The following is a 27903-nucleotide window of genomic DNA, read 5'->3' on the forward strand; positions in this document are numbered from 1 at the left end:
TAATCAAATATGAATTTTTTCTTGTAATATGCCCTAAAATAAACGATTCTTACGTCTACTTCTATTTGGTGTAAGCTTTTTATATATGATAGAATTCCTTCTCTTTTACGTAGACAACCTTATTTCCTAATTCTTTTAGGATTGCTTCTCCTTATTATGTAGCTATACAATTAAATATTAGAAAAATAATTAAATAATAATTTAAAAAATAGTAAGTAAAATAAAAAATGATAAAAAGACGATTTTGTCTAAATAGAAATATTTTAATGAAGGGGAAAAAGTTCAAACAATATTATGTGTGTGTATATAGGCACATATTTATTATTTTATATATGAATTATTTTAGAATTTTGATTAGGATTCATATATTTTTATTATTTTATAGGCACATATTTATTATTTTATATGGATTATTTTGAGATTTTGATTATTCTTGATTAATAGTTAATATCACTAAAGAAGAGGAAATAAGTGAAAAGACGATTTTGTCTAAAGCGAAGTCTTTTAATGAAAGGCAAAAAGTTCAATCAATATTTTAAGGGTTTCATGCTTTTAATATATATATAATTTTTGCTAAATTAATGTCAAATTTATTTACTATATAAATAATAACCTGTAAGAAATTTGTTAACAATACATCTCTATTTTAATAATTATTTATGTAGTAGTTGCACTAAAATATGTTTATAAAGTTATTTCTCTTTGTTATTTTTACATGTGCAATAGTTATTGGAGTTTTGATTATTATTACTAATAATAAAATTAATTATTCTATTTATTATAAAATGTCATTAACATATATACTGTATAAGTATTTTTAAAAAAAATTTTATCACCAAAATAAATTTATTTTATCTAAAAAAGGATTGTGACAGATAAGAAAATAAAAAAGTATCACAATTCTAAAGAGGTAAAAAAAGATAGGTTGATAATTTAAGAATTGAAAAAATTCAAGCGGAACTTTTTTTAAAAATGACAAAAAATTGAATGAAGAATTGTAGTTTGGTAAAATATGTAACCAATTAAAGGAATAAAATTTTAAATACGATAAATATACGGGACCAAGAAAAAGAATAAAAGAGAAAATCGCCTAAATCTTGTAGAGTAGCCTCCTATGCTAAGAAAGTAGCGTGGATCATGTCGAGGCTCTATGTATTATTCCCCCAGGTCATTACAGAGGATTTTGTAAAGGTTTTGAAAAAATATTGTTCAAAAGTCATATCACCAAAAGATTCATGGGATCTGAAAATTGCATAATTCTTATTGAGTGACTCTTAAATGCTAAAAAAGTGGCGTACATCATGCCAAGGCTACACGTATTGTTCTCCCAAGCCGTTAAGAGGGTCCTTTAAAAATTTTGAAAAAAAATTGACGAAAAGTCACATCACTAAAATTTTCATGGGTTAACACACACAAAAAACTAAGAAAATCGTCTAATTCACGTTAAGTGTCCATTAAATGCTAAGAAAGTGACATGTATCATGATGAGGCTATACACACTATTCCCCGGGTTGTTATGAAGGGTCCTGTAAAGATTTTGCAAAAACAATAACCGAAAATAATATCACCAAAAAATTCATGGACTAACACACAAGAAAAACTGAGAAAATCACCTAATTCTGTTGAATGACCCCTAAATGCTATGAAATTGGCGTGGATTATGTCGAGACTTCCGAGACTACACATACTCTCCCCCCAGGTCATTATGGAGGGTTCTTCAAATGTTTTGCCAAAAATTTGTCTGAAGGTCATATCATCAAAAGATTCACAAGCTAAGACACGAAATACTAGAAAAATCATCTAATTCCTATTGAGTGACCTCTAAATGTTAAGAAAGTTGTGTGGATCATGCCGATGCTACACGTACTGTTCTCCCGGACCGTTATGAGGGTCCTTCAAAGATTTTGCAAAAAAATTGATGAAAAGTCATATCATTAAAAAATTCATGAGCTAACACACAAGAAAAACTGAGAAAATCGCATAATTTCTATTGAGTGGCTCCTAATTGCTAAGAAAGTGGCGTGGATCATGTCGACTACATGTACTGTTTTCTCAGGTCGTTAAGAAGGGTCTTGTAAAGGTTTAAAAAAAATTAATCAAAAATCATATCACTAAAAAATTCATGTGGTAACACACACGAAAAATTAAAAAAATAGTCTAATTCATGTTCAGTGGCCCCTAAATGCTAAGAAAGTAGGTAAATCATGTCTAGGCTACACATACTATTCTACCGAGTCATTACGGAGGATCCTGTAAAGATTTTGCAAAAATATTGTCCAAATGCCATATCATCAAAAGATTTATGAGCGAGCACACTCGAAAAACTGAGAAAATCGTTTAATTCTTATTGAGTGGCCCTAAATGCTAAAAAAATGGCGTGGATCACGTCGAGACTACACATACTGTTTCCCCATGTTGTTATGAGGGTCCTTTAAAGATTTAACAAGAAAATTGATGAAAATCCATATGACTAAAAAATCAATTGGCTAACACACACGAAAAACTTAGAAAATCGCCTACTTCCTGTTGAGTGGCCCTAAATGCTAAGAAAGTGGCATGGATCATATCGATGCTACACATACTGTTCCCCTAAGTTGTTAAGAAGGATCCTATAAAGAGCTTATCAAAAAATTAATTGAAAGCCATATCACCAAAAAATCATGGGCTAACACACAAGAAAAATTAAAAAAAATCGCTTAATTCCTTTTTAGTAGCCCGTTAATGTTGAGAAATTTACGTGAATCATGCAGGGACTACATATATTGTTCCCCAGGTCGTTACGGAGGGTCCTGTAAAGGTTGTAAAAAAATTGACCGACAATCATATCATCAAAAAAATTCATGGGCTAACACACACGAAAAACTGAGAAAATTGCTTAATTTGTGTTGGATGGTCCTTAAAATTTAAGAAAGTGACGTGGATCATGACGAGGCTACATGTATTGTTTCCCTAAATCATTATGGAGGTTTTGTAAAAACATTGCTCGAAAGACATATTACCAAAAATTCATGGGTTAACACACACGAAAAATTGAGAAAATCGCTGAATTCCTATTGTATGGCCCCTAAATGCTAAGAAATTGGCGCAAATCATGTTGAGGCAACATACTGATACCCCAGGTCATTACGGAGGATCCTGTAAAGATTTTACAAAAAAATTGAACCAAAGTCATATCATCGAAAAGTTAATAGGCAAACGCACAAGAAAAACCGACAAAATCGCAGAATTAAAGTTGAGTGGTCCATAAATTCTAAAAAAGTTGTATGGATCGTGTGGAGGCTACACGTACTGTTCCCTCGGTCATGATGGAGGGTCCTATAAAGGTCTAGCAAAAAAAATTGATTGAAAGTCATATTATCAAAAAATTTATAGGCTAACATAAACGAATAAGTAAAAAAAAATCATCGAATTTGTGTTAAGTGGCCCTAAATGCTAAGAAAGTAGCGTGGATCATACCGAGGGTACATGTACTATAGACCCAAGTCGTTAAGGAGATGCTATAAATATTTTGTAAAAACAATTGATCGAAAGTCATATCAACAAAAAATTCATGGGCTAACACACACGAAAATCTAAGAAAATTTTCGAATTCATGTTGAGTGGCTCCTAAATGATAAGAAATTAGTGTGGATCATACCGAGGCTATACATACTATTTCTCTAGGTCATTATGGAGTGTCCTTCAAAGGTTTTGCAAAACATTATCCGAAATCTATATCACTAAAAGATTAATGGACCGATACACACAAAAAACTGAGAAAATTACCTAAATCCTGTTGAGTGGTCCGTAAATGATAAAAAAACTAGCGTGGATAATACCGAGATTACACGTACTGTTCCCCACACCGTTATGAGGTCCTTTAAGGATTTTGCAAAAATATTGGACAAAAAACTATATGATAAAAAATTTATAGTCTAACACACACGAAAAACTGAAAAAATTATCTATTTCTTGGTAAGTGACCCATAAATGCTAAGAAAATAGTGTGGATCATGTCGATGCTACACGTATTGTTCTCCTAGGAGTTAAGAAGGGTCTTATAAAGAGTTAGCTAAAAATTGACCGAAAATCATATCTCCAAAAAATCTTGGGCTAACACATACAAAAAACTGATAAAATTACTTAATTCTTTTTTAGTGGCCCCTAAATTTTGAGAAAGTTTCGTGGATCATGCCGATGCTACATGTATTGTTCTCCAAATCATTACGGAGAGTCCTATATAAGTTTTACAAAAATGTTGATAGAAAGTCATATCACAAAAAAATTCATGGGCTAACATATAAGAAAAATCGTCTAATTCTTAGTGGATGGCCCCACAAATACTAAGAAAGTGGTGTGGATAATACCAAGGCTACATACTGTTTCCCTAAGGTTTTTGGAAACAAATTATTCGGAAGCAGTTAACCAAAGTATTAATGGGCTAACACATGCGAAAAATGAGAAAATAGTCTAATTTCATTTGTGCGACACCTAAATATTGTAAATGCGACATGAATCGTGCCGAAGCTACACATACTGAGAAAAAAGTTGATCGAAAGTCAGTTCACCAAAAGATTAATGATAACACACACTAAAAATGAAAAAATCATCTAACTCCCTAATTCATGTTGCATCGCCCCTAAAATGCGCATTTTAGGGGCGATGCAATAGGAATTAGGCGATTTTGTTAGTTTTTCATTTGTGTTAGCCTATGAATATTTTAGGTGCCAAGAGTTCGAGTCGAATTTTCTTGGATTATTCTTTAGTAGCATCTGTAACAATCTGGAGAAAGACTCCTGTAGCTCCGATGGGGCTTCGACGGAGTTTAAGTGCATTTTAGGAGCGATGCAATATGAATTAGACAATTTTGCTAATTTTTCGTGTGTATTAGCCCATAGATTTTTTAGGTGTAGGAGGTCTGGATCGAATTTTTCTGATTATTCTTTGGTAGCATCCGTAGCAATATGGAGAACGACTCTAGTAGCCCCAACGGGGCTTCTACTGTATTTAGGAGCATTTTAGGAGCGGCGCAACAAGAATTAAGTGATTTTGCCAATTTTTAATGTGTGTTAGCCTACAGATTTTTTAGGTGTCGGAGGTCCGGGTCAAATATTCTTGGTTTCTTCTTTAGTTGCATCCGTAACAATTTGGGGGAATACTCTATTAGTCTCGATAAAGCTTCTACAGCGTATAGGAGCATTTTAGGGGCAATGCAATAGGATTTTGGCTATTTTGCAAGTTTTCGTGTGTGTTAGTCCATAGAATTTTTGGTTGGCGGGCATTCGGGCCAAATTTTCTTGGATTCTTCTTTAGTAGCGTCTATAACAACCTGGAGAACGACTCCAGTAACATTGGCGGTGCTTCTACGGCTTTTAGGAGCATTTTGTAGGTGACATAATAGAAATTATGCGATTTTGCTAGTTTTTCGTGTGTGTTAGCTAGTAGATTTTTTTGGGTGCTGGGGTATAGGCTGAATTTTCTTGGATTCTTCTTTAGTAACATTTGTAACTGTCACGACCTAGCCCCGTAGGCCATGACTAGTGTCCGAATTGGACACTCGTATACACACATATTATCTATTATCAATCGACAATTAAACACGATATAGAATTTATATGGGTAGCACGTTGTCTCAAACGGTCACTTATATATATACCAAAATCAGCTATTTTTTGGGGAGTCTTAATTGTCAAAAATAAGATAACATAATACGTAAGCCGACAAGGCTTTCACTCCGAATGTAAATGTCCAAAAACATAAGCCATACTAGTACACCAGACAACATCTACATACAACCCACTCATGTGTCTACAGACCTCTAAGAGGATTAACAATAGCATATGACGAGACAGGGCCCCGCCGTACCCCCAAAATACACAAATATATACATTATAAGGATTAGTACCAAAAGTTTAGGCTCCGAGACAATGGAGCACTTCAACCCGTTGAGTAGAATCCTAAGGTGGCGGCTCTCCAAAATGAGTATCTGTACCTGCGGGCACGAAACGCAGCCCCCCGAAGAAGGGGGTCAGTACGAAATATGTACCAAGTATATAAAGCATAAAAATATCGTAAAGGAGATCACATCTGAAATAAAGATTCAGGAGTCAAGTATCATAATCAATAAATCACTGTACCTGTGTCTTATAAAATAAAGACATGCATATCATCATCATATATCGTACCTGGCCCGTTATGGGACTCAGTGTCACAATTATACCAATATATCGTCATATGTATATATATACCATGCCCGGCCCTCTAGCAAGGGACTCGGTGAATAGAGTAGTGTACACTGATACCGTACCCGGCCAATTATGGGACTCGATGCCATAATCATATCGTCATATCATTATAATATCATATTATCATATCACGTACCCGGCCCTCTAGTAAGGGACTCGGTGAATAATGTAGTGGAATCCATACATGATAACATACCCGGCCTATCGTAGGACTCGGTGAGTAATACCATAACAATATGCACGAATAAGGTATCATTAGAAACCTTGTGAAATTTGATCATTATCGGAGACTTAATAGAATAAGCAAAATAGTCCATCATTTGAAACCCAAGACAATAGTCATTATGAATCACACCAATTATGGATTATACTAAAATATGAATTATACCACAACATGAGTTATACTAACTAGGATGGCAGGAATCATACACATGAGTCAAGACATAACAATATAAATTTTGAAAATCAAGAACGGTAGCCATCCGAGTATATCTACGAATAAGAGTTTCTTTGGAATTTAAGCATACGTCATTCGTTCGTTTCATATGGATCATGCCAAAAGAAGAAAATATTAACTTTACATACCTTTAGCGTTTATACGTATATGTTGTCCAATATTGTCTCAACCTATATTAAAACGTTAAGCACTATGATTAAGCTATGGACAAGAATAAAACGTAGTCTATCGTTAGTAGGTTATTTCTAAAAAAAAATTGGACAGCACCTCCCCTATACCGCTCACTTTTCCCACTTTCAAACCAGCCATATAATCATCAACCAACATCAACAATCCAAAATATTGACACAAAATAAGATTTATTATTCATGTTACCAAAGCAGTAAATTCGGAAAGTCAAGTACCTCACGTTGTATCTAAATTCTGAAAATTAAAACGGCAAAAATGGACTTTATAACCTTCATGAAACATTTAGATCTCTGTCTTAAGTTTCCAATGCAAAAGAAATCAACTCAAAATTCATTTTCTACAAAGAGATATCATCAAAATACGAACAGCTATACATGAAGGAATTTTCAATCCAGAATCTGGACAGAATTTGTCTTATGATTCATGCTCCGTTTTCGACATAATAACAGCAGATATAGACTAAGACATAAACATAAGAGTTGTAGGTACGTGTATTATATTTCCAAAACATGTTTAATATCTAAAATCGAAGGTCTACACAATGAGATATTCTAGAATTACTACCAGCTACTCAATTCCAAAAACGGGTTTGAACATTCACAATCTTCATACACCTTTTTTCTCCAAATTCAAGAACAACAACTCATCAACAACATCAAAACAATATCAACCATTATTATACATCATCACTAAGATAATTCCATCTATTTAATCTACCTAAAACAACCCTTTAACCCATAACTCTCAACAAATCACCAAACTAGTTTATAACACTATTTTCTCCGTTCTAATTCGTTAAAACTCTAACTAAACTTGTTAACAATGAAAAGGAGACTTTAATATTACCTTAAATTTGCAGCACCACATAAAATCTTCTCCTTATTGGCTAATTTCTAGCTCAAATTGAAGTCAACGCGACGTACAACAATTTTCTCTTCATGAGCTTCGGATTTCGGGACTTGAATTTTGGTCGGATTTGGGATTTCTCTCAAGAACTCCCTTTCTCTCTCTCTCTGGAAATTTCCAGAATTATGTTGGTCTAAAGTATGAAGGAATAGTTACAAAAAATCAAATTTAATTTCGTGGGCATTGGGCCTGACCCGAATTAGAATTGGGTTGGGCCGAATTCACTATTTAATTTGGCCTGTCAGACTTAAAACGTCTATATCTTATTACTCCGATATCACATTTCGTCCCACGACCTATGGTTGGAAAGATATTTCAATTATCTACAACTTTCATGTTGAGAGTTTTCCCAAATTCTCAAATTATAAAGAGGTTATGGCCTCCCGAAGTCAGCTTACCTGAAACGTGACTTTAAGAAAAACATATTTGATGGCTTCTATTTTGATTTGGCTTAAGGGTCCTTCTTGAGATGTATTTTACTACATATAAATTATTCATATAACTTGGCATCTACAACAAATCATGTCCTTTTAAAATTCAAAATTTAAAAGTCCTTGAATTTATAATCGTTAGCTTACGAATAATCCAAAATGCAAAAATACGGAATGTAACAGTAACGACCTGGAAATGACTCCAGAGCCTCAACAGGGCTTCTACAATATTTTGGATCATTTTAGGATCGACGCAATAAGAATTAGGCGATATTGCTTGTTTTTCGTGTGTGTCCGCCTATAGATTTCTTGGGTGGCGGGGGTTCTGATCTAATTTTCTCGGATTTTTCTTCAGTAGCATCTGTAACGACCTAAAAAACAACTACAGTAATCCCGATAGGACTTCTACGGTGGTTAGAAGCATTTTAGAGGCGACGCAACAAGAATTGGACGATTTTGCTTATTTTTCGTGTTTTAGTCTATAAACTTTTTGGGTGACGGGAGTTCGAATTGAATTTTTTGGATTCTTCATTAGTAGTGTCCGTAAAGACGTGGAAAAAGACTCCAGTAGCCCCGGCAGGGCTTCTACGGCGTTTAAGAGCATATCAGTGGCAACACAACAGAAATTATGCGATTTTGCCAGTTTTTCGTGTGTGTTAGACCATTGATTTTTTGAGTGTCGGGGGTTTCAGTCAAATTCTTTTGTATTATTCTTTAGTAGCATCCTTAAAGTCCTAGGGAATGACTCCAGTAGCCTCAGCGGGGCTTCTAGGGGTTTAGGAACATTTTAGGGGTGGCACAACAGGAATTAGGCGATTTTGCAAATTTTTCATGTGTTAACCCACGAATTTTTTAAGTGCTAGGGTTCAGGTCGAATTTTCTCTGATTCTATCTTAGTAGCGTCCTTAATGACCTGGGTATGACTCCAGTAGCCACGACAAGACTTCTACGGAGTTTAGGTGCCTTTTAGGATCAACGCAAAAAAAAAATTAGGCAATTTTTTCAGTTTTTCGTGTGTGTCAGCCCACAAAAATTTTGGGTGTCGGAGTTTGGATTGACTCCAGTGGCCCCGACGGGGCTTCTACGGTGTTTAGAAGTATTTTAGGGGTGACATTAAAGGAATTATGAGATTTTACCAATTTTTCGTGTGTGTCAACCCATAAATTTTTTAGGTGCTAGGGGTCTGGTTTTAATTGTCTTGGATTATTCTTTAGTAGCGTCTGTAATGATTTGGGGAACGACTTTAACAGCCCCGACGGGGCTTTTACGGCATTTAGGAGCATTTTAGAAGCGACGCAATAAGAATTAAGCGATTTTGCCAGTTTTTTTGCGTGTGTCAGCCCACAGATTTTTTAGGTGCCGAAGATCTGGGTCGAATTTTCTTGGATTATTCTTTAGTAGCATCTGTAACGACCTGGAGAACGACTCTAGTAGCCATGACGGGTTTCTACGGCGATTAGGAGCATTTTAGGGGCGACACAACAGAAATTGCTAGTTTTTCATGTGTCATCCCACTAATTGTTTAGGTGCCGAGTGTCTGTGTCGAATTATCTTGGATTCTTCTTTAGTAGCTTTACTAAAGACCTGGGTAATGACTCTAGTAGGCACAGCGGGGATTCTACGACATTAAAGAGAATTTTAGGGGCGAGACAACATGAATTAAATAATTTTGTCAGTTTTTTGTATGTGTCAGCCCATGAATTTTTTAGGTGCTGGGGTACGGGTCAAATTTTCTTGGATTCTTCTTTAGAAACATCTGTAATGACCTGGGATACAACTCTAGTAGCTAGAAGGACTTCTACGACGATTAGGAGCATTTTATGGGCGATGCAATGGGAATCAAGCGATTTTGCCAATTTTTCGTCTGTGTTAGACCATTGATTTTTTGGGTGCTGGGAGTTCGAATCAAAATTTCTTGGATTCTTCCTTAGTAGTGTCCGTAACGACCTGGGGAACGTTCCAGTAGCCTCGACAGGGGTTCTATGGCATTTAGGAGCATTTTAGGGGCGACACAATAGGAATTAGGCGATTTTGCTAGTTTTTCGTTTGTTAGCATATGATTTTTTATGTGCCGAGGGTTCGGGTTAATTTTTCTTGGATTCTTCTTTAGTAAGATCCGTAACGACCATAAGAACGACTCCAGTAGCCCCGTCGGGCCTTCTACGGTGTTTTATGAGCATTTTAGTGGTGACTCAACAGGAATTAGGTGATTCTGTCAGTTTTTCGTGTGTGTTAGTCTACAGATTTTTTAGGTGCCTAGAGTTTGGGTCGAATTTTTTTCAATTTTTCTTTAATAGCGTCTGTTTAGGAGCATTTTAGGGCCGAAGCAACAAGAATTAGGTAATTTTGCCAGTTTTTCATGTGTGTCAGGCTATAGATTTTTTTTGATAGCGGGGATTTGGGTCGAATTTTCTTGGATTCTTCTTTATTGGCGTTCATAACGACCTAAAAAATGATTGTAGTAGCCTTGGCGGGGCTTGTACGACGGTTAAGAGCATTTTAGGGGCAACCCAATAGGAATTAGGCCTTTTTTGCCTGTTTTTCGTGTGTGTTAGTGCATGAATTTTTTTGGTGACGATGGTTCGCATTGAATTTTCTTGGATTCTTCTTTAGTAGAATCCGTAAAGACATGGGGAAAGACTCCAGTAGCCTCAGCGGGGTTTCTACGGTGTTTACGAGCATTTTAGGGGCGACACAATAAGAATTAGGCCATTTAGCTAGTTTTTCGTGTGTGTTAGCCCACAGATGTTTTAGGTGTCAGGGGTCCGGGTAGAATTTTCTTGTATTCTTCTACTAAAAATAGATGTTCAATAATATTCTTTCAATTTATAAAATTAAGAAATAATTTTAACTTATTTCCTAATTTACTCTTATCATTAATTAATAGTCATTTTTCTAATATATTTTTTAAAATATTATATTTATTATATTCAAAAATTGATATGCTAAAATTACCCTTGTATTTATAATTTTTTTAAAATTATACAAAATCAATAATAAACAAATATTATTAAACGGAGGAAGTAAGTCTTTGTTCAAGATCTACATGTTCCTCGTGACCCACGAAGTTAGACAAGTATGGTACACCAAATGGCACAATTTAAAGAAATATTCTTGACTAGTGTTCTCTTCTTGTTGCCCAAGAAAACACATCATTTCCTTCTTTTTGACCACCTTGCACTAGCTTAGACTATCTCCAATTCAATTCATTAAATTTTACGTAAAATCTTATTTTAATGTAAAATTTGATATTTTGAAGCTTCAACTCAATATCATATTTTTATATTATTTTAATGTGTAAATAGTGTCACGTTAAATTTAATACGATACTATTCATCTACAATCAGATTACTTTTTTAATATTTTAATATTATTATCATTATCCAAAAAATTTAATTTAATATTTTATAAATTGTATGATTTTAATTAGGTCCCTAATATACTTAATTATTTTTATGTAATTTTTTTATAATATTAATTTTAAATCTTAAAGTTGGTGTATATAGATTAGTTTTCGTATATATAATTTTTTTAATAAAATTTTGAGTTAATTTTACTATAAATTATAATTGGATAAAAATACGATTATAACCTTCACAAAAATTTAAAAAATTAAAATATAATAAATTATTAGACAAATAATACAACATATTTTAAATAATTGAATATGAATTATAGATGATGAATATGTGAAAATAGAAAAAAGAGTTTATTTTATGAAATAAGAAAATTTAAATGAAAATATTAAAAAGAGAGAATAATATAAAGAGAATATTTTTTTTTATGTAAAATTAATATAGTGAGTTGAAGTTGGTTTATACTAAAATAGTACTAACATTATTTTAATATAAAATTTAATATTATAAATTGGAGATGCCTTTATATATTTAATCGAATTTAATAACTTTGATTCAAAATAAAAATACAAAGTATTTCTTCAACTCAATATCATATTTTTATATTATTTTAATGTGTAAATAGTGTCACGTTAAATTTAATACGATACTATTCATCTACAATCAGATTACTTTTTTAATATTTTAATATTATTATCATTATCCAAAAAATTTAATTTAATATTTTATAAATTGTATGATTTTAATTAGGTCCCTAATATACTTAATTATTTTTATGTAATTTTTTTATAATATTAATTTTAAATCTTAAAGTTGGTGTATATAGATTAGTTTTCGTATATATAATTTTTTTAATAAAATTTTGAGTTAATTTTACTATAAATTATAATTGGATAAAAATACGATTATAACCTTCACAAAAATTTAAAAAATTAAAATATAATAAATTATTAGACAAATAATACAACATATTTTAAATAATTGAATATGAATTATAGATGATGAATATGTGAAAATAGAAAAAAGAGTTTATTTTATGAAATAAGAAAATTTAAATGAAAATATTAAAAAGAGAGAATAATATAAAGAGAATATTTTTTTTTTATGTAAAATTAATATAGTGAGTTGAAGTTGGTTTATACTAAAATAGTACTAACATTATTTTAATATAAAATTTAATATTATAAATTGGAGATGCCTTTATATATTTAATCGAATTTAATAACTTTGATTCAAAATAAAAATACAAAGTATTTATTTCACTTCGCTTGTCAATCAATTCGTAAATAATTATATATACACAAGGCAATATCACAATCTCAAAACCTCTCACTATAACATAACATTGTATTGTATCTTTCCTAAATAAGAGTTTAATTTAACAATTAAATTTTGAATTATTTTATTATATATTTGAAAAAGACAAAAACTACTTTGACAACTTTTTCTTCATTGGAACCCACCCCTTGGATCTAGAAGTTCATAACAACATGTCGACACACTCGAGGGACGCACATAGATTTGGAATTGAAAAAAAGAATTAACATTTTTTAGTCCCTAATTTCACCCTAAATTCTAACTTAGTTCTTATAAAATTTGACTTAACCATATTTAATTTTTAATTACTTAAATATGCATTTTTGATTCTTTTACTTATGTCTATTCATAAATTATTAAAATTATTAATCATTTTTACGGTTTAATAACTTATGTGTTATATTAAATTTGTATTGTACTTCATAGATGAGGTTAGTAAAATGGAATATACCATTATTCCTACGTATATTAATGACTAATTGTATTGAATCATATATCAGAAAGAACCAAAATTAGAACTATACACAATCATGCCCCTTGACCCGACCTCAACTGATATTTATATTCTTCAACTTTGAATATGCATAAGTAAACATTTTTTGATGAACACTTAAACTTATATAAAGTTGAATAAGTATACACATGTGTCTTAAGTGACATCCTACATGGCAATTCATATTCTATGTGGTGTTCTACACGACAATTCGCGTCATATATGTATTATGACATGTAAGACGTATATGTATACTTATTTAAATTTATACAAATTTAAGAGTCTATTATGTACACCCAAAGTTGGAGAATATAAATATCAATTGAATCAAATTAAAAGTCATATTTATGTATTATGTCTAATTAAAGGACCAAAAATATTATATAAATAATGTAAAAAAGAAATATTATATGAAAACACTAATCAAGATCATAAAACCAAATCAACGGTTGTAATTAACCCCATTTTCTCTACATATACGTGGTATCCTTTCTCATTCGCTTTGTTCATAACAAAAACCAAACTTTTTCTCTCACTCTTTACTTACTATTCTCTCTTCATAGATCCAATGGCAACTATCAAATCCATTAAAGCTCGTCAGATCTTTGACAGCCGTGGTAATCCCACCGTCGAGGTTTGTTTTCCTTTCAGATCTCTCTCTTTTTTTCAGAATTTTTTTGATGTTTTCTATGTTATATTCTCGTTTTTTTTCGATCTGTTTCAACATTCAAGCTTTTTGAGGTTTTTCATGTTTACCCATTTGCTGATTTTGCTTAAATCGTATGTTGTTATTATGGGTTTTATTTGGATTTTTGAATGGAGATATGTTTTGAGAGTGATTGGTTATTGATGCGGATTAGTTGTGTTGTATCTGTTTCAAGATTCAATTTTTTTGAGCTTTTTATCTTTACCGATTTGTTGATTTTGCTTAAATTGTATGTTGCTATTATGGGTTTTGTTTGGATTTTTGAATGGAGGTTGTTTTGAGAGTGATTGGTTATGTATGATTGGTTGTTGATGCGGATTAGTTGTGTTGTATCTGTTTCAAGATTCAAACTTTTTGAGCTTTTTATGTTTACCCATTTGCTGATTTTGCTTAAATTGTATGTTTCTATTGTGGTTTTGTTTTGGATTTTTGAATGGAGGTTGTTTTGAGAGTGATTGGTTGTTGATGTAGATTATTTGTGTTGTATCTTTTTGTTGCTGCTATAGTTTTTGTGGGTTATGTTGGATTGGTTGTTGATGTTGATAAGTTTTGTTATATCTGTTTGTAGAGATGTTTTTTCCCTAGATGTATTGATTTGGTTGTTGTGTGTATGTGCAGGTTGATATACATGTCTCAAATGGTGTGTTTGCAAGAGCTGCTGTTCCTAGTGGTGCATCCACCGGTAAAGATCTACCTGTAATGATTAGAATGTGTTGAAAATGTGTATGCAGATGCATAATCGGTTCATTATACTACTCGCGTAATTGAAATCAGAGTTTCTTGTTTGTTTGCTTGGAAAATGTAGAAACTTCTCTCGAGTGTTGGTGTATTGATTAAATTTCACCCTTTTTTGGTATGAGTTTATGTTCAGCAATAGATACTTTATTCCTCAGTAAGAGATACTCCCCCCTTCCCAATTTAATTGGCTTAGCTTGACTTGACACAAAGTTTAAGAAACTTGTGGTCCTAAATCAAATGTGTGTGGTAGTTCCTTAAATCTTGTGGTCTTAAACATGCCAGTTAGGATGTTGAAATTGGAAAACTTACTAAATATAAAAGAGGCTCTCTTTTGGGACATACCGAAAAGGAAAACAAGACACTTTAATTGGGAAGGGGGAAGTATATTTTTTGTATCAGTACTTTCAGTGGGACTTCTGGAAGGTAGAAACTATTCTGTCTTGTTGTAGAATCTATTATATAAAGATAGTTGATTTTCTTGTGAGTCGTCCGATTCATAATAGTGTATATATCAGTTTGGGTGGAAGTGTGAATCTTGGCTCCTATCAGTTCTGTCTTAAAGACTGTTAACATTCTTGGCAACTGTGTCTTCTTTTGTTGTTACCTTTTTGAATTGAAAGATAATCCATCCTCTTGACTTGTTTAACAACAATAGGAATCTATGAAGCCCTTGAACTGAGGGATGGAGGATCTGACTACCTCGGGAAGGGTGTTTCAAAGGTTGGTAATTCACTGCAATGCTTTAGTAGTTTGATGATTATACTGATCAGTGTTGATTAATTTTTATGGCTGCTCTTCCCTTGTAGGCTGTTAACAATGTCAACTCAATTATTGGCCCTGCTCTTATCGGCAAGGTTTGTTTTTTTCCCCTGTTAATATCTTTTTTCTTAATAGGCTATTTCCTAGTTAAGTTGCTTTTATTGTTCATTTCTGACATACAAGTATTACTATTCTCCAGGACCCAACCGATCAGACTGGTCTTGATAACTTCATGGTTCATGAATTAGATGGAACTCAAAATGAGTGGGGTTGGTGCAAACAAAAGGTATTACTATTCATGCCAAGTATAAAGTTCATTCTTCTATCATGAGAAGTCCACCTTTCATGAATTTAACTGTATTGGCTTTTCTTCAGCTCGGTGCAAATGCCATCCTTGCTGTATCACTTGCTGTGTGTAAAGCTGGCGCTGCTGTCAGGAATGTTCCATTGTACAAGGTATACTGGAGAATCACTTCTCATTGAGTGTCTAACTTCCCTGATTAGTTGTCGTTGTATATTAGGCGGAAAATGTTTACGAGCCCAATTAATATTTTCTGCGTGTGAAGAATGACGTCGCATTTTCACTTAGGCATTTCATAGGATAATTTATCTGGATACATTAAACAGCATTCAAGAGAGGGATGCATGCCCCGTGATTGTGGCAAACATAAAATTGGTTTTCATGGAGTCTATGCTCGATCTTGAGATTTATCTACACCTTAAGCCTTGCATCACTATTGAACTATTGCCCAATTGGCAAGGCGGAAATCACATGAACATTTTATCTTCCCCATTTTTACTGTTCCCATATATTAACCATTTGATTCTCTTCATTACTACAAGGCTACTAGGACAAATTTTCTACTTGCAATTGGATTAATCTGCAATCATGTGTTTACTTATATAAACTGTCTCCTCTCTTTGCAGCACATTGCTGATTTAGCTGGTAACAAGAAGTTGGTATTGCCAGTTCCTGCCTTCAATGTGATTAATGGTGGATCTCATGCCGGAAACAAACTCGCAATGCAGGTATGGCATTTGTCTGCCTCCACTATGTATCTGTGTGCTGTTTACAAGAACAATTCTCATTAGTAGTTATTTTGCAGGAATTTATGATCCTTCCTGTTGGAGCTGCTAATTTCAAGGAGGCCATGAAGATGGGCTGTGAAGTCTATCACCATTTGAAGGTTCGACAGCATTTATTAACTCTAAATATTGTTTTAGTCGACCAAGCTATTATATACAACAACAACAACCACCCAGTGAAATCCCACAACGTGGGGTCTGGGGAGGGTAGAATGTACGCAGACCTTACTCCTACCAAGGTAGAACGACTGTTTCCGAGAGACCCTCGGCTCAAAAAAGGCATAAAAGGGGGTCAGATAAGGTTAAGAAATTCAAAGCGCTATAGGAAAATAAATAACGAAGGCATCACAGATAAAATAGAGTAATCAAAAGTACTGAAAGCAATAAATAGTAACAGAAATAGCAGAAATGAGAGTACAAAGAATTGTAATGTGCTAGTGCGCCTATGAATAGGGAAGAATAACGAGACTATGTACTAGCCTTCTACCCTAATGTGGGTCCTCCACAGCCTCCTATCTAAGGTCATGTCCTCGGTAAGCTGTAACTGAGTCATGTCCTGTCTAATCACCTCTCCCCAATACTTCTTCGGCCTACCCCTACCTCTTCTGTAACCATCCATGGCCAACCTCTCACACCTCCTCACTGGGTCATCTGTGTCTCTCCTCTTCACATGCCCAAACCATCTCAGTCGCATTATATATGCTTTTGAATTTAGGGGAATGATTGGTGTCTTTGGCTCCATTAAGGCTCGTAATTTAATTTGAATTTGTTCATACTGTTCTTTGTCCTTTCTTTATCTTGTTTTGTCTGATAATTGTTATACTTTAATTGCAGGCTGTGATTAAGAAGAAATATGGTCAGGATGCCACAAATGTCGGTGATGAGGGTGGCTTTGCTCCTAATATCCAGGTGAAGTATATTCTTATGCTGATGTATGATATCCTGTTGAATGTTACCCTAGTGCACTGACATGATTGCGATTTTCATAAATTCAGGAGAACAAGGAAGGTCTTGAATTGCTCAAGACAGCCATTGAAAAAGCAGGTTACACCGGAAAGGTGAGAATCTCAATTACTATTTGAGTCTCACAATTCTTTGTTTTCATACTGTTAATAATCTAGGTGGCTGAGATGATTTTCGGTTTAGGTGGTCATTGGAATGGATGTTGCTGCATCTGAATTCTACCTAAAGGACAAATCTTATGACCTGAACTTCAAAGAAGAGGCAAGTACTAAGAGCTTGCATTGCATTCTTTCACATGTGTTTTTTTCCGAGGTAGTCTTGTAGTCAAACTGTTCAGACATTATTCGATTTGGCTCATATTTACTCTTCTATGCAGAACAATGACGGCTCACAAAAGATATCAGGCGACCAACTCAAGGACTTGTACAAGTCTTTTGTGTCTGAGTACCCTATTGTTTCAATTGAAGATCCATTTGACCAAGATGACTGGGAAACCTATGCTAAGCTTACCACTGAGATTGGGGAGCAAGTACAGATTGTCGGAGATGATCTTCTTGTCACCAACCCTAAGGTAAGGTTGAAGCTTTAACAATATTAATCGCTTGCATATCAGAGTTCCTGTTGCGATTGAAAAGACAAGGCATGCATCAATTTCTATAGGTGTTTATGTTTACCATGTATACTTGTTTATAATGGTGTGCAGAGGGTCGCCAAGGCAATTGCAGAGAAGACTTGCAATGCTCTTCTTCTCAAGGTATCATCTAATCCAGCTTATAGGTCATATATTTCCGCCATGATAGTGAAAGTTTCCTCTTTGAGATTGTATTAAATCAATTCTCTCGATGTGTGTCAGGTTAACCAAATCGGCAGTGTGACCGAGAGTATTGAAGCTGTGAAGATGTCTAAGAAGGCAGGTTGGGGTGTAATGACCAGTCACCGCAGGTAAAGACAAATGATCCTCCATGATATCACTTCACTAGAAAATATAATAAAATCGAAGTAGTCATGTTCTGATTATCTCATTAAAACTAATGTTAATGATTTTTTGATTAATTGGTGCAGTGGAGAAACAGAAGATACCTTCATTGCTGATCTTGCTGTTGGTTTGTCAACGGTAAATTTTGTTATTAAGCATTCTAGATTGTAATAATCTACAGATTTTAATCGTACTAACTTTTAGGTGTTAACTAATGATTATTCTCCTGGAAATATTCAGGGACAAATCAAGACTGGAGCTCCTTGCAGGTCAGAGCGTCTTGCCAAGTACAACCAGGTTAGTTATCCTCCTAACATACATCCATTAAACTCTTTATCTTTGCTATGGAAAAAATGTTGGTTCTTTTTCAAGAAATTACATTCCCAGCACACTTCTGATTGTTCGTTCATTCTATGCAGCTCTTGAGGATCGAAGAGGAACTTGGATCAGAGGCTGTTTATGCAGGAGCAAGCTTCCGCAAGCCCGTTGAGCCCTACTAAATTTCAACTGTTAAATGTTGAGATTGTGGAGTCCTTGTCCTGCCAAAATAAAATCCCTTGTTAGGAAGGATCATATTAGGAAATAGTATGTGACCTGTGTCAAATAACAAGCAGACTCAAAAACCAGTTTTTGTCTTTTGAGGTTTTGATAGTGTTCTGAACTGAAAAAAAGAGTTCTTTTTTAGGCTTGTGAGCATGCCTCATTTTTGACTGCTGGTTCTGGAAAACTTTGATATGCAAGTTTGTAGTATTTTCTGATTAAAATATGTTGATGGTTTTGGTTTTCTCAAATGTCAATCTTCTCTTTGCTATAACATAATATTGTGGACTTGCAGTACATGATATGCCTGCTCTGTTAGGAGGAACTATTTATTGCATTTGGGATTATATATTACATGATTTTGAATAAGAGAGAACTGAACGTGCCGGTTTCCGGCAGCCTGCTAAATTCCACCGTGCAGCGGTCATTGCCTACCCTAATGCTCCTGCTCCGGGCATGATGACTTGACGTCATCCTCACCTTCCTCCGGCTTATCACCGGCAGTCTGTTTTTTGCTAAAAACTTTGGAAAAAGTCTTCAAAGAGCCTTTGGATCGAAACGACTTTCCTGTTGAAGCCCTTTGTATTAATTTCTGACCGCAGGGAAGAGATAGGGAGATAGTATCGTAGCATGAAATGAGTCAATGCCAAGTGCTCTCTTTTGTTTGCTGCTCCTCTTCTTTCAAAGCATTCATATTTCTGACTTCAGGGAAGAGATAGGGAGATAGCATGGTAGCATGAAATGAGCCACTGCCATGTGCTCTCTTTGTTTGTTGCTCCTCTTCTTTCAAAGCATTGAATAAATGAAGAGAGTGGTCGAGCAATCGCTACATTTCTCGAACGGCCACAGCCTACATAACTCCTCTCCGATTAGTGACCGACTTCAAGGAAGTGAGGGAATCAAGCCGGTGAGCCAATTCATTCTCTTTCTTCATCATCAATTGAAATCACTATTCGTAATTTAGAATTTTATTTTCTCATCAATTCAATTTTGTTCATGTTTTTTCTTCTTATCAATGAATGAATCTTTTTATTGTAGGACTTAAATGTTTTGTATTTTTCAAAAAAGTGATTTGATTGGCGGAATTTGATATGAGATTGATATTCCAATTTTCTTATAATGCATTGATTTGACCCCTTGCGGGATCAAGCATGTTCTTACCAGAAGTAAAACCTCGTATTGCTTGTAGAGAATTCCCCAAGTGTTCCAGAACAATTAAAAAGAAAATTTTTAATTAAAAAGAATTTTGTCAACTCACTATTACACGATTTTGAATAAGAAGAGAGATTTTAAGAAAATGACAACATCTTATGATACGAACATATGACAATCATGCACCATCTGTGACTTGTGACTATGTTTCTGAAGGCACACCTTCCTCTCTTGGCAAATAAAGCCATAACTGTTGCAATTAGAAAGGACTCCAACAACAACCATAGTTGATAATAATACCATTAAACTAAATAGAGGGGATAATGTACATCTTCTATACATTTTTTGTCATCCCAAGGACAAAAAACGAACACAAAAGTTTGTCGATAAATAAAATAAAAACCAACTTGCAACTAGCATCACATCTATTTCTACTTATTTTAAGATTTTATCAATCAATTGCTTTCGAAATCATTGACAGATTATCATGGAATAATAACATAGTCGAGCCTCAATACGAATATGAAACAGCATATAGAGGAAAAAACAAACAAACTAAATGTGACAAATAATAATAATAATAATAAAAGAAGTGTTTCAATTGCTGGCTATGGGGTTCGAACCCATGCGCACTTATGTGCAGAAGATCTTAAGTCTTCCCCCTTAACCTCTCGGGCAAACCAGCTCATATGTTTGTTTCGTCTTACAAATATATATATATAATTTCCCAAATTTGATCAATATCTTTTTACTAATTTATTTATGAATGTGGTATAAGTTAATCTATTACTTTTAAATTTAAATAACCATCAGAAATAGGTCACTGATTTCATTTTGAAAAACTTTTTAAAATAAAAAAATCAAGAAAACGTCGTTTTGTCTTCTTACATTTTATTCGTTAACAATTAAATTATTTTGTTCTTGTTAATTTCTTTTGTACTATCTTTCTTCAAATCTTTGATAAGTTGGTGTAATACTTTCTCAAAAAAAAAAGAATAATCAAAGCTGAAAAGTGTTAAACAAAGTAAATTACAAATTCTTTTTTAAATTCTTATAGTTTCAATTATCACATATTAGCTTGCAAAGAAGTTTAATCCATGCATTAGCATGGGTGAAAACACAATTGAACCTCAAAACCTTTTCCACGTCCTTTTTATTGTATCTGTAGAGGATATTTTTGTAAATAAATAATTTTTTTAGAAATATATAATTCATGTTATTTTTAATACACTAAATCAAACAATGGATATTCAGTTTTTGAGTGTATCATAATGTATATTCAGTGTATAACTCATCTATAAATAATCTATATTGTATAGTCAATGTATATTTTGTATGACTTTTGGCAAACTATATTGTATAGTCACGGTATATTTCTTATGATTTTGGCTATTTTTTATGTAAATAAAACATGACTATATTTGTTGTAAACTAATTAGTTTATTGTATATATTTGAAATTATCCCTTAATAATTTATATATATTCAATTAATTTCTTACTACAAATTCAGAGTTCGAATCAATGTTGAGGGGTATATTTGTCTATTTTCCCTATTATTAAACTTATGTGTTCATGTCTACTAATTATCACAATTTTAGAAATTTCTTTACATAATTTATGTTCCTCGTCGAAATTATGTATTCAATTTTATAGATACATCCGCGCTGTATTAGTTTTTAAAAATTTCTAGCTTACTTGGGAAGACATCAAATTTGGATTAGGATTTTAATTTAGAAAAAAAAAAACTAATTCTAAATTCTAATAGTCTTTTTTTTCTTAAAATCCTAATTCTAATAAAAGTAGGATTTAAATAATCGTAAGGTTTAAATCCTAATCCAAATTTGATGTCTTTCCAAATTGCTTTTGGTTAGGTTTTAGGTATTTTCTTTAATCCAACTTTTACTTTTCCGTTTTAGCATATGACTAAATACTATTTTTATTAGAATTTTAAATCCTACTTTCTGTTGGATTAGGATTTTAATTATAAACACACACACAAAAGAAAACTTTATAATACCCTTATATGTGTACTCAAAATTTCACAAATACTCACAAAGACTTTTCTTCTTCTTAACGTTTTAAGGTTAATTCATCGATGGCTATTTCTGATTTCTACAAAAAGGTTAAAGAGATGTTGATGAATAAGAAGAACAAGAAGAAGATTATAAGTGCCAAGAAGTTACCAAAAAAATGTCAAAATGCATTTTTTATTGTGTACGTAGTCGAAAAGGGCATGACATATGAGGTCCAAAAGGAATATTTATCGTCTACTTTTTTTTCAACAATTCTTTGATGAATTTACAGATGATATCATAATTCGAGACATGAAGAATTTGGAATTCTCTGTGAACCGTTGCCCTGACGATGATTTTAAATATCTTCTTCAATTCTCCAAGATTCAACTATACCCTTAGATGAGAAACATGATATGTAAGGAAGTTGCAATTCTTGTGGAAAAAAAAACAATAAGAATTGTATTTAGTTTAATTTATTTATTCAAATAATATAGAGATTTACATGTATACTTTGTTTTTTTTGACATTAATTTCTAGCCTTATTTCCAAACAATTCAACTTTATTTTTTCAATTACTTATTAGTTTTAATATTATTGCCTTAATTCCAACAATACGATATGAAGATGTGATGTTTTGTTTTGTTGCTTTACAGCTTGTTTGGATGATTATTACATATCGTTTTATAAATTGTTTACGTAAGCAAAAAAGGGGTGAAACAGCAGATGCATTGTCTATGATTTTAAATATCTTTCTTTTATTCACCAAGATTCAACTCTACCCTTAAGGTGATACTAATATATATCTTTTTTTATTAAAAAAAATGAGGATAGAAAAAGGGGAGATAGGAAAATAAAAATTCGCATGTAATATATAGTTTATCGATATAGTATAAATAGTATATAACCGAGAATATATGATATACTCCATTCTAACTCAACCATTTGACTGTAGGGCTAGAAAGAAACTGGCATAGATAAGCTACAGAACATGAAACTTTACTCAGTGAGACAATACAGAAATTCATAATACCAACAGGCAATATAACATTCTTTGAATCAAATCCAAAACTCATTGAAAACGTAACAAGTCTTAACATCAAAATAGAGGATTGAAAACCAACCCAAAATAAAATAAACTAAAAAGCTCTCTTCTAATGATAGTTGACAACCAAACAAAGAGACCAAATGTCTCCATGTCTATTTACTTTCCAGCACTGTGCTTAGCTTTCGAGTGAGCTTCGAAAGCACCTTCAGAACCAAAACTCCTGCAAGGAACCAATACATGAATGGACCGAACATCCAAATGCACACCTTATAACAAATTTAAAACTACTTGTATTGTGTTAAAATCTATATACCTGTTGCATGGCTTGCAGTGATGAGTTCCGGATGATTTTGGAGTCTTACTAGCCTGTTTTGAGGGGTGAGGTGTTGCTACATGGCCACCACCTTTTTTGCCATCTAAAATCAACCACGGAAGGGAGCAATTAGAAAGAGATGATACTACTATAAATTGAATTTTACTAGTTATGTTTCAAAATTTGAGCCACTTGATAACAAGTACTAGCAAATTACTTAGTTTTTCTGTTACAACTTGCAGAAAATAAACAGCAACATTTTAGTTTTCCTGGTAGAATTACTATAAAAGGGCAATACGGTGCACTAAGCTCCCGCTATGCGCAGGGTCAGGGGACCACAAGGGTCTAGGGACCACAAGGGTCTACTGTTAGTCAAAAACCTTCTTAGTTCTTGGAATAATTCTTCAAGAAGTAAACAAAAAAATTGAAGGACAAGACGAACCAGTTTTTTGAGGTGTTGTTAATTTTGCCTTTTTATCGGTGACAGGTGTTTTTGTAGCTGAATCTGCCTTCCTCTTTTTTGCAGGCTCAACCTAAAACAGTGAGATGAAACCACTTAATAAAAATAAATCATCGAACAACAACATACCCAGTGAAACAATAAATCATCCACCCCAGAAAAATCAGGACGTCAAAAGGAAGACAAAAAGAACTGTAGACTACCTTCTTCGGTGTCTCCTCCTCACTCTCATCAGACTCATCTTCATCCTGAATATACAAAGTAAATTTATACAATAAATTCCTCAAAGTATGACTCATTCAATAAATTACACAAACCAAAAAGCATAGCCACAAACTAGATAAACGCATCCGCTTAATATATCAATTTTGCAATGAATCATTAAATAGAGTATGCTTCTGCGCTTAAAGAGATGAAAACTGTTCAGTCATTCAATATAATTCAAAACCACTAAAGCACTTTTGATCTAGACCCAAATACCACGACACAAACTCCAGCCCAAATCTAGCAGAAGCAATTGCCTTAATAGATGATATCAGATGTGTATTTCTAAAAGATGTCAGTAGGTCTAAGCTGAAAATGACTCTAAACTGCTGGTAGACACGGTCAATGACACCACTATGATACCTGGAGAATTATGAATGAAATAGAAGAATTGAAGAAGTCTAAGAACCAAGTAAAGTTTACTTTGAAGCATTATTTTGGGGGAAGAAAACCAAGCAGCCAACATCCCTTAGCCATGCTTATGATCAATCTCAAAGTTTTACTTCCCCGGTTTCAATTTGTTTGTCTGATTTTGACTTGGCATGGAGTTTAAGAAAGTAAAGAAGACTTTTGAATTTTGTGGTCATAAACTAAAGATATGTATAATGTACCAAAATGTCTTTTGATCTTGTGGTCTTAAACATGTCATGTGGAAAGTTGAAATTAAGAGTTGCCAAAAAAGGAAAGAGATATTCTTTTTTAAAAGAACTAAGAAGGAAAGAAAGACAAATAAATTGAAACCAAGGGAGTAACTGTTTCGCTGATTTAACAAGTCCTGTTAAGGCCTCATGACAGTTGATAGATGGAGTCTACCAACCATTTGTAATTCAAAAAAGAGTAATTCTGAAATCATCTTCATATGCTAAAAGAACATATAAAAACAATTGTACCTCTCCCATTTCAGAATCATCATCATCAGTGCTCTCGTCCTCATCATCTTTACTAGGTTCCACAATCCTCACCTTCTGTTTTCCTGAAGCAGAATCCTTTCCAGCATTAGACTTCCCTGCCTCCTTAGCCTCGGGTTTTCCTGAAGTCAGTTAACCAGGTAGACAACAACATTAGCCAATTAAAATGTATGACACATTTATTAAATTGACATAATATCTTGGTAAATAGGATTTCCCATACCATTGTTTGCAAGAGTGAGAGGGATGTCCTCATCAGACTCTGAAAACAAAAGAACCCCAGACAGTCAATAACTAATCACAGAACAATATAGATGTGTAGACAAAAGAAAATGCTCATTTACCATCTTCATCGTCTTCATCATCCTCTTCCGTGAACCAAAGAAGTTTGGTCAAGGAAACAAAATAAACAGAAAATTTTACCTCGAAAGAAAACTAAATGTATAAAAGAAAGAAAAGATAGCAGATCAATAAAAAAGGATATTCCTCAAATGGGTTAGTGGCCTTGTACCCAAAAAAGTAGACACTGCCACTTTTCAAGTTGTGTGATAATTCAAAGTCTCTGTCAAAAACCAGGTCAAATTGCTGTTGAGGCACCTTCTCAGAGTTGAGTGTACCAAGAACAAGTTTCTTCCCATCAATATTCACCGACATGCACACACTTTCTGACTTATCCTTCTTCAACTCACCTAGAGATGCCTGCATATAACAACATAGCAATGAGAATTAGATAATGACAACTAAGACTAACTAAGCTTATCAAGTTGTAGCAAATTATAAAACCTGTGAAAGATGCAAAACCATCCCATCTCCAGGCTGTACAGTTAATGGCTCTCCACTTTTCACCTCAGCACCTAAGCACAAGTAGATATTCAATTCAGAAAATTGAGAGTTCAGGAATTGCAAAACAACTAATATACTAAACATGTTCTATTAAAAGTGTACCAAAAACAGAACACAAATAAGAGGAAATTTGGACTTCTGAGTGAAGGTTAAAACACATAAAACCCAAACACAGACATTCCCTAAAAGAAACTTTTTCTTTGTATGGAATTGAAATTGAAATGATCAAATACAGAAATGGCAAACAGATTTTGTGTGTGAATGAGAGACGGAAAAAGAGTTACACCAGAACTCCATAGCTGCTTTAAGGTTTTAGACAAAAAAAGAACAAAGTAAATTTGATCACAAACAAGCAAAGGATCAAACATGCATATATCTGTACTAACCTCAAAATTTCTGCTACCAAAATCACATACAACATTAACAGAAAAACAAAAGCAACCACATGAAAGAGCAATTGAAATTAAAATGATCAAAGATGGAAAACGCAACCACATGTCTGCACTAAACTCAAACATTTCTGCTAATAAAATCACAAAAAAAAAAACATTTTTTTCATAACATACAAAGATTTCATTGATAATAGGGCAAAAAAAAATAAACTCACACATACAAACCAAAATGCAAATATATGTGTATATATGTGAATGTGTGTCAAAAAACCACTCGAATTTTCGATATTCCTTTTTATTTCTCATCAAACGGGCTTCCCCCTTTTCACCTCCTACCTAAAGGTAGACCCAGCTGAAGGAAGGGGGTGAGATAGGCAAGAGGTAGCTTGCTTCCAAGCCACCCGGCCACGAGGAATCACTTAAAACATTAACAACAAAACAAACATAAACACATGAAAGAGAAATTGAAATTAAAACAATCAAAGATAGAAAACACAAAATGCATACAGCTGCACTAACCTCAACATTTCTAGTACCAAAAATCACACACAACATTTTTTTAAATATAAATTTATGATGTTTGAGCTAAAACAAACGCATGCAAACAAATCAAAATGTAAAAAATCACACAAAACATAAATAAATGAAATAGCAACTAAAATTAAAACAATCAGACACACAAAAATCAAAATTGATTTAGTGTGTAAATGAATGAGTGAGGGAGAGAGCGAGAGAGAGAAAGAGATTTACCCCAAAACTCCATAGCTGCTTTTAGGGTTTTAGAGAGAAATTAGGGTTTTAAGAGAGAAATGGAGGAAGAGAGGCTAGGGTATTTCTAATAAGTATATAAATATAATATATAAAAAATATTTTGTTTTATAGTGTAGGAATTTGATTTAAAATTCCAGAATAATCATCTGATTCATGTTCTCACTGCCTTACTTTTTAAAATCTCTTCTTTTCGTTATGGTTATTTTTAGGGCTGTACAGGACAAATCGATAAACCGCATCAAACCGACAAACTGAACCAAATCGGAAAAAAAACCCGACTAGTGGTTTGGTTTGACTTGGTTTGGTGTTTGAAAACAAAACCCGACCATTATAGGGTTGGTTTGGTTTTAACTAAAAAAAGTCAAACCGAACCCAAACCAACCCGATTATAGATATACTACTTTTAAATTATGCTATACATAAAAATATTTATTAAAATATAATTTATAAATATTTTTTAAAATTTTTTCATAATTTTTGTTTTCTTTCTTACATTTAGATTTGGACTTGAGTAGCCCATCTAAATAATATACAAAAAAAACTTATCTTATAAAGTTATATTATAAAGTTAAAACTTCAAACAATGTTGTGCCTCCAT

General features: G+C 33.2%; 2 protein-coding genes, 1 long non-coding RNA gene and 1 other non-coding gene across 4 annotated transcripts; 1 reads left to right on the forward strand and 3 right to left on the reverse strand.

Moving 5' to 3' along the window:
• Positions 1 to 5635: 5635 nt before the first annotated feature.
• LOC129881411 (uncharacterized) lies at positions 5636 to 8003 on the reverse strand. The gene is made up of 3 exons (XR_008765574.1): positions 7717 to 8003; positions 6810 to 6851; positions 5636 to 5971 (listed from the first exon to the last, which is right to left on the reverse strand). It is a non-coding gene; the product is annotated as an uncharacterized LOC129881411 (long non-coding RNA).
• A 5864-nt stretch (positions 8004 to 13867) lies between these two features.
• LOC129882092 (enolase) lies at positions 13868 to 19392 on the forward strand. The gene is made up of 17 exons (XM_055956240.1): positions 13868 to 14007; positions 14698 to 14761; positions 15473 to 15537; positions 15624 to 15671; positions 15776 to 15862; positions 15952 to 16032; positions 16504 to 16605; positions 16683 to 16763; positions 17497 to 17571; positions 17658 to 17720; positions 17809 to 17886; positions 18002 to 18196; positions 18329 to 18379; positions 18479 to 18567; positions 18688 to 18739; positions 18842 to 18898; positions 19021 to 19392. Exons 1-17 carry the CDS (start codon positions 13942 to 13944, stop codon positions 19099 to 19101), a joined length of 1335 nt encoding a protein of 444 aa, XP_055812215.1. The 5' UTR covers positions 13868 to 13941; the 3' UTR covers positions 19102 to 19392.
• Positions 19393 to 20895: 1503 nt separating this feature from the next.
• TRNAL-UAA (transfer RNA leucine (anticodon UAA)) lies at positions 20896 to 20978 on the reverse strand. Its single transcript has one exon. It is a non-coding gene; the product is annotated as a tRNA-Leu (tRNA).
• A 2378-nt stretch (positions 20979 to 23356) lies between these two features.
• Positions 23357 to 27387, reverse strand: LOC129882093 (histone deacetylase HDT1). Its single transcript, XM_055956241.1, has 10 exons — positions 27285 to 27387; positions 26083 to 26153; positions 25784 to 25998; positions 25644 to 25672; positions 25523 to 25561; positions 25282 to 25421; positions 24331 to 24375; positions 24110 to 24200; positions 23668 to 23770; positions 23357 to 23574 (listed from the first exon to the last, which is right to left on the reverse strand). Exons 1-10 carry the CDS (start codon positions 27295 to 27297, stop codon positions 23511 to 23513), a joined length of 810 nt encoding a protein of 269 aa, XP_055812216.1. The 5' UTR covers positions 27298 to 27387; the 3' UTR covers positions 23357 to 23510.
• Positions 27388 to 27903: the final 516 nt, after the last annotated feature.

Source organism: Solanum dulcamara, chromosome 3, assembly GCF_947179165.1.
Source record: "Solanum dulcamara chromosome 3, daSolDulc1.2, whole genome shotgun sequence".
Classification (NCBI taxonomy): domain Eukaryota; kingdom Viridiplantae; phylum Streptophyta; class Magnoliopsida; order Solanales; family Solanaceae; genus Solanum; species Solanum dulcamara.

Coding starts and splice junctions, on each gene's coding strand:
- LOC129882092 (XM_055956240.1), top strand. CDS start 13,942: ATGGCAACTATCAAATCCATTAAAGCTCGTCAGATCTTTGACAGCCGT. Junction 16,606..16,682: donor GAAACAAACTCGCAATGCAG/GTATGGCATTTG, acceptor GTTATTTTGCAG/GAATTTATGATCCTTCCTGT. Junction 18,197..18,328: donor TTCTTGTCACCAACCCTAAG/GTAAGGTTGAAG, acceptor AATGGTGTGCAG/AGGGTCGCCAAGGCAATTGC.
- LOC129882093 (XM_055956241.1), bottom strand. Junction 24,376..25,281: donor ATGATTCTGAAATGGGAGAG/GTACAATTGTTT, acceptor TTGTATATTCAG/GATGAAGATGAGTCTGATGA. Junction 23,575..23,667: donor CACTGCAAGCCATGCAACAG/GTATATAGATTT, acceptor GGTTCCTTGCAG/GAGTTTTGGTTCTGAAGGTG.